The sequence below is a fragment of the Channa argus genome, chromosome 17 (genome assembly GCF_033026475.1).
Source record: "Channa argus isolate prfri chromosome 17, Channa argus male v1.0, whole genome shotgun sequence".
Lineage (NCBI taxonomy): Eukaryota > Metazoa > Chordata > Actinopteri > Anabantiformes > Channidae > Channa > Channa argus.
In genome coordinates, this window is record NC_090213.1 from 14,155,278 (window position 1) to 14,162,562 (window position 7,285).

Below are 7,285 nucleotides of genomic sequence, written 5' to 3' on the forward strand. Positions count from 1 at the left end.
GAGGTGAAAATGGAATATAACTGATCCTATAGATGACATGTAATTACGTAGGGGTAGAGGGGAGTGGTACTGCTGTCAAAGTGATAAGTTCAGTTCACTTTGCAGGGTGTGTAGACATGAACAGAAATATTAACTAAATAGAGATGCAAATTAAGAAATTAATACCCGGAAGCAAACACAACAGAAACTGGAGTCTGGTAGGAAAAGTAGACCAATTTATAATGAGATATCAAAGAAAGAAAAATACAGAGGAAAGTGTTATTTTTCCATAAAACACATTTGATTGTCGGGATTAGTTGGGACATTTTAAACCTGTGTCTTCAGCTAAAATAAATGTATGAATGCCTGTAAACATAATGGAATAATAAGAGTACACCATTTTATGATTTTAATTGATAAGCTTATCTTTTAAAAACATACATTAGATACTAAACTATACTATATGTACCTTAACTTTCACTCAAATTCAGTATAGTGTTGCGCAGTTCTCTAAAGATGTTACTGATCAAAACTACATAACCCCCCGTCCGTGTCTTGTGACTTACCTTGTGCTGTCCCACACTCTTGGACATTCTTTGCCTTATCTATCCCCATGAATCTAATTAACCCCCTCCCCCCCTACTGTATTCTATTCCACCCAGGCTGGACCATTACCTTCATTAGCATAGGCACAAAAGCTAAACAGAGCAGTAAGCAAAAACCACAAAACCAGTTTCAAAGCTTCCTAAACCATTCTAGTTTGATCTGGTTTCGTGTAGTTGAACAAAGTGATTTGATTACCTTTTTATCTTTTGTAGCTCTATGAACAATTTAATGTGTTAAGAATCAAATTCAGATGCAGCTAATGAGGAATGCATGAGAATAAATGTGCTTTGAAAGGTTTGACACAGTTCCTCAACAAAATTACAGATATTTACCGTTGATCCTGTGCCTGCTTTTAGATATCGTCAAACTAGTAGTGGCTGTAACAAGATTATAGTGGTAGCCTGCACTAATTAGAATATTTTAGGTCAGATGGAAAATAAGACAGCAAAATGAAGCATTAAATACCAATGATACGAGGACTGATGAAGCAGAAAATGAATGAAGTAGTTGATGTTGATCAACAGTTTACTGATGCAGTGCCATCAGTACAGCTTCTGAATGAACATAACACAGGCTGCCCATATTAACAGTACCAATTTCAGATGTGACAAGTAAAATAAATACACAAAACAAACAAATGCTTTCTGAATGGTGGCCATTCTACAAATCACATCAGTCTGTACAGACACAAGAAGCAAAATAAAATAAAAGTAGCTTATAGAGGCAAAACTTCCATGATATTATAGGTAAGTAGGTAGTTTTGAAATGGAATGTACAAAAAAAAAAAAATCTTAATTTATATTCATTTTTCCACTATTATTCTAAAATAGAGGTACTGAAAAATTCACAAGTACAAACGTAACCACTTTGTGCCTGGTTAAGACAATACATTCAATAGTGTAAAGTGAACCATTTCAGTGCAAGTATACCATAGAAAAAACTCACTTTATAATGCTGCCTACTGGGTAAAAGGGAATTTTAAAATGCCAAAACCTTAATAAAAACCACCTAAAACATCTGCACACCAAGTGAATCCCTGAGGTGTGTACATTCAACATTCAAAAAGGACAAATATCAAAAAAGACTGAAACCCTATTTACAGAGGATGTCGGAAGTAGATGCAATCTTGGAAAACAAATACTGACTGCTCTTTATATTCAAAGAATGAAAAAGAAAAAAAAAAAGAAAAAAAGAAAAGTCTTCCTGGTCATTGTTATACGCACACAAAAAACACCAACAAGTTTTATCATTACCAATCATATCACAATAAAAGCTGAAAAATAGTAATGGGCCCCCAAGTACAATGTCTGATGCCAATTCAAAGAAAATGCATATGAAACCGCCTCTAAACAAATGCCATGGAAAAACAGCTTTGAACTGCCGTTTGCCTGGAGGACGACAGGCAGGGTTTAAAAGACCCACAACTTTTCCCACACGTGCAAATGTCCAGGAGGTAGGAATGAGCTGCTGTGGAGGGGGGAGAGGAAGGACACAAAGAATTTGAATGCTAATCTGGTATACTTATCAGTGTACTAGTACTTAAGTAGTATGCTTACTTTACAAAAAGAAAAAAAAAACAAAAAACAACAAAAAAAAAAAGAATGTGTTTTCCCAGTCAAAAGGTTATTCAAGTTTTTATTTTACTCCCAAAAGCCCATTTTTTTTGGAATAAAACTTTCTGCATTTACCCATGAACCAGTGACACCCCATGATGCAAAGCTCGCTTCCACATGTAGTAAGTTGAACGTGGAGTGAAGGGAAAGTAAGATCTGAATTCTTTGAAAGTGGGGAAGGATTTCTCCTCAAAGCGTTGCTGTAAGAACAGCTTTGCCTTGGCCTTAAAATTTGCCAGAGCCACAACATCTATTGGTTGCCTGGCCTGATAGATGTGCTTTGAATGTGGAGCAGCGCAGGGTGGAGTGGGAGAGCTTTCTAGACGTTTAGCACACTCAACATATGGGGTCACATGCAGACTTTCCATTCTGCTCTGCAGTAATTTGTTTTCTGTAGATGTACGCTCCAGACTCTCAGGATGTTTAACCTCCTGTGAAACTCTCTTCTTGTGGTTCTGCCTGCTACGCCACAGCCAATAGAAACAAGGGGACAAAGACGGGAACTTGAGCTTGAATTTTGTCAGGGACCAATTCAATTTCTGGACATGTAGCTTTGCAGCATCTCGCAGCTGTTTTTTCTTCATGTATGCGAGCCTGAAGCTTCTGTGTTTCAGCCTACAGATCTTCACTCTGGACATAACGGGCTGGTTGAGGTTAAGCAAGACTGGTGACAAACTTTCTGGACTCTGGATCTTGTCTGGATCTGAGCTGTCCTCACTGCTGCCAGTACTGCCTTTGTAGCCTCCGTTGAATAACATGGCCTCTCTCCTCCAGTTATAGTAGGTGGATCGAGAGATCCCTGGGAAATTTCTTTTGAAGATTCGGAAGGGCAAGGAGGTATTCATGGCGATGCAATTTTGAAGGGAGCGCTTAGCTTCCTGCATATGTGCCACATTCTGGGCCCGCTCCAGATCCATTTTGCCAAGACTAAGGCCAAACATCCTGGCCACACTGTCGTGGTGATCCAATTCATCCTGCCTTGTATCAGGTGAAGACCAGGCCTCCTGCTCTGTGCTTTCAGGGCTGATCTCTCCGGCTGAAGATGAGGTAGAGAAGGTCCCTCCAGTTTTTAGGAGCTCATGCTTCCAGTTGTAGTAAGATGACCGTGAGATCTCAGGGAAGACCTCTTTGAACTGGTGCAGGGCGATGAGCTTTCCCTCCAAGTAACAGGCCTGCAGGAAATTCTTAGCCTCGTGTCTGGCTGCAGACTTTTGGCAGTGCTCCTGCGACTGCCTCTTCCAGCGGTAAAAGGTACTTTTGGTGATGCTGTATCTGTCCTTCAGACCCCTGTAAGACAGATGTGAGTCCTGGTTCAGCAGGTCCTCATTTTTAATGGCAGACGTCCTCTGCTCGCTATCAGGACTCCCAAATGTGAGATTGCTAGTCTGGACTAGTGCAACAAAATGATTAGGTCTAAACAGTGACTCAGACTGCAGCTCACCTGACCACATGATGTGGAGAGTTATCGGGTCGGAGTCTTTGGACAAGGTCCGTGGACGTATGACTCGGTTGAAATAGGGTCTTATTTTGAGGTTGAACATGGGGTAGATTGAGTACATGTTGAACTGAAGAACTGATGACAGGGCGTACACGTGCCACATGTTAGCATAGGAGCCAGGAAAGCAAGAAGCTTTGACATCTGCATCAAAGATGGCCTCCAAGACTGTAGCAGGCAAGTTAAGCATGTCCTCAGACTCTTCAGCACAGAGACTAAAGCGAACAGCCTGGAGCATCATTTTGGAATCAATCATCTCAGACAGGTAGTATCTCTTCCACAGCACCATTTCCACCACAGTCCGCACCTATGGGGGACAAAAATAATACTTAATATGCAACTATGAAACACACACAAAGACTTAGAAAAGGTCTGCATTGATGTTTTCAGTCCAATAAAGCACATTTAAACAATAACGAAGATGAACCAGCACTGCTTACCTGCAGCTCCAGACTAAGTCCAGTGTTTCCCACCAACAGCATACTAACGGCATCAAACAGCAAGTTGCCTTCTCCCTTACAGTTAAGAGGCAGGAGGCCTCCAGGTGCGTCGGCTGGGTACAGACTACGAGCTGTGTTATCAACACCGCCCCACTCAGGAAAATTCTGACAGGGCATCCTGGGGAGCTCGAAAGGAGCAAAGAGCTGATCCACTTCCAGGGCCATTCTGGTCAGATCATCCAGACCAGAGCTTTCCGTGGCCTCCTGGAGCCGCCCCAGAACGGACATCACTGTCTGATGCCTCTGAATCATATCTGGAGATCTGATAAGGACAAAATCCTTAGATTAAAAAAATATATAATAATAATAATAATAATAATAATAATAATAATAATAATAAACAACAACAAAAACAGGGAATATGTTCAGGAAATCAGTTCATGACTTGGTTACCAGCAAAAGATATTATTTCTTTAGTTGTCTATCAGCATTTAAACAACAGCTGCAACAAAGGATGATGGTGCAGTTTTGATTAATGAGAAACACAAATTAGTATAATGGATTAATCTGTGCACAAGTAAGAATTAAGTAGTTAGACCTAAAAATATTTGTTAGCATCCGGAGTCATAGGCATAACAAACGTTTTGCAGCATGGCCGATTATTTCCTAGTGATTCTGTTTCCCACAGTTCTCTTGTACTTTTTATATACAATGCTAATAAAGATCATTGATTTATTTTGCGTGAACATTGTAAAAGTAATGCAGATCCAATTCGAAATCTTTATTCTAAGAACAAGGCCTCGTCTGCCTGTTGCAGAAGTTTCAAGCACCTGATGAAACATGCGGACTTTCTAATTAAGTTCGGCCACCTCCACCTCAACAGATACACCCGGAGCTTTGTTAGAAATACCAAGTTAGGTCTCACAATACTACTCAAAACGACTTTTTAGCTACTTACCTGAGCGATCAGATAGTAAAATGTGCCTCACAGGAACCCACTTCTTTGTGGCAGAGTTTCACCGCTGAGAAAACTGACGTCCTTCTCCGGGAGCTTTAGTCCATTGTGTGCGTGCAGCTCCAACAGCGTCCCGTCCTCCGGTGCGCACAGATTTTTGGGAGCGATAAGCAGCCCCGCCCATCAGGAAATTGTCAATCGCCGATTCGCGTTTTTGTCTCCGTGTCGAGAAACACCTCGCTCCTCTCCTCCCCCTACTCCGCAAATAGACTGTAGCCAGGGTCAATTTCAATGTGAAGTGTTAACAAAAGCCAATGTGTGAGGGGCAGCTCTGCAGGTCCACAGGTATCACTGCTTTTTGGGTTTTTTGCTTTTCTCAGCCAAAGCCAGCTCCAGCTGTCAACTGTTCACTTTTATATTTGTATGTATAAACATAGTTTTGCAGAAAATGATAATTTTTCATCAAGGCTAATATGGGGATTATCGTGGATTTGTGCAGACACCCCTGGAAACATAAGAGGACTGAAAGGCTCCTTGGCTCCAGGTTTTCCTTGTTTCTCTACTGTATCACTTTTCACACCTCCCCTCCTGCCTTTGCAGGATTTCAGTAATCAAGGCCTTTTGTTCCACACATGCACAACAACCCTATAGACCATTTACCAACCCCCACAACCCCTACTGTAGGACCCTCAACCCTATAGATTTTACATCTACACACAAACACACACACACACACATTCACCAGGGGACAACAGCATTTGGCCCCCGCTGATTTGTCCACTTCAAGCAAATAGCAAACAAGCTGGTGCCCGAGTTCAGGGTTCAAGGCTCTGACTTGAAGTTTATCAGCTATTTGGACAATGAGTGTGTGTTACTGGGGCTGGTGGTGGTAATGAAAGAATGGACACAAATTCACCATTTTGGTTTCAGGTACTGCCTACTGTGATGCATACGGACACCCACATATTGAAATGTACAGCACGTATTGTGACACGTGTGATGCAAGATTTGACTCAGGTCAGAGTCTGATGAAAATTTTGAAATTAAAGTCACACGTTCAACAGCAACAGCGTCAACCTAAACTTACTGTAACCTTTAAAAGAATGATGACATGGTATGTAGAGATTACATCGGTCAAGTGAAGGGCAGAGGAGACAGAGGTCACACCGAAAAGCATCTGTGCAACTATTCATGTTCAAAGTTCTTCTTAATTATTTCGTTCTAGTTTAAGAGAAAGCAGCTGTAGACAGCATATAACAGAGCCTGTTGTTCAATTTTATTATAATTTCAGCACTGTCTGAATGCTGAGTATGCTGTATTAGCCATAGGTCTTCAGTTTAAGCTTGAGTTCAGAAAAGCTGAAGAATAAACTTTGTGTGCACTCTTCCTCTTCTAGTTCTATAGTGCCTTTATAACTAATAGCAGCAAAAAGACGCTCTGTCTACTTTCATATTTGCATCTAGTTCTTGAAAACTAAAGCCATGAAAAAGAACAATGACTTGTCCAGGTACAGCTTCTCCATTTTATTTATTTATATGCACTTTTCCTGTCATTGTGTCTGTGTTTGTGTCTTTACCAGCCCCCATCCCCACATTCTTGGCTGAGGGGGTAAAGAATCTACACACCTTAGGTGTGTAGATTGGGTGTGCTGCACTGCACTGTGAACACAGTAGTGGGCTGGCTGCAAGCATTTAAAATGCAAATAGGGCAACACTGGGACCGGCTCCAGCAGTCTCTCACCTGCTGTGGCTCTGTGTACTGTATGCGTGCGCACGGGCAGGAGAAAGAAAAGCAGGGGAGTGAACCAGCAGTATAAGAACATTTAATTAAGCAAACTTGCACAAGCAGAATTACAGGTTTGTCCCCGAGTGCTGCATTCAGCTGTGCAGCTTTACCACTTAAAAGCTTTGCACTTAATGCCAATACTCCATCGGTGTGGAGTGACTGGTTCACACAGATATCTTGTTTTATCCTAAAGGGCCGGTTACTCTGAGCTGTTGTGTTTTGTGTCTTTAAACATTGTTGCCTGCTTACAGTTGCAATTATTATAGTATTTGCTTGCATGTGCTCAGCAGCAGTCAACCGAAAACCCACATTTGATATTGTGCATGTCTGAAATTACTAAAAGTGAAATGTCGATGTTATTTATCATTGCTTGGGTTTTATATATCATACAAATGCTGCAGGACAATAAGAA

The 7,285-nt window shown here is 41.2% G+C and overlaps 1 protein-coding gene across 1 annotated transcript; it reads right to left on the reverse strand.

Annotated features, from left to right (window-relative positions):
- Nucleotides 1–207: 207 nt before the first annotated feature.
- On the reverse strand, nt 208–5,207 carry vrtn (vertebrae development associated). Its single transcript, XM_067483071.1, has 3 exons — nt 5,092–5,207; nt 4,134–4,455; nt 208–4,000 (listed from the first exon to the last, which is right to left on the reverse strand). The coding sequence occupies exons 2-3, from the start codon at nt 4,443–4,445 to the stop codon at nt 2,270–2,272; spliced, it is 2,043 nt and encodes a 680-aa protein (XP_067339172.1). The 5' UTR covers nt 4,446–4,455; nt 5,092–5,207; the 3' UTR covers nt 208–2,269.
- Nucleotides 5,208–7,285: the final 2,078 nt, after the last annotated feature.

Bases quoted from the DNA above. Each gene is read 5' to 3' on its own strand.
- vrtn (XM_067483071.1), bottom strand. From the start codon at position 4,445: ATGATTCAGAGGCATCAGACAGTGATGTCCGTTCTGGGGCGGCTCCAG. The intron at 4,001-4,133 runs GTAAGCAGTGCT...TGTCCCCCATAG, and splicing joins GACTTAGTCTGGAGCTGCAG to GTGCGGACTGTGGTGGAAAT.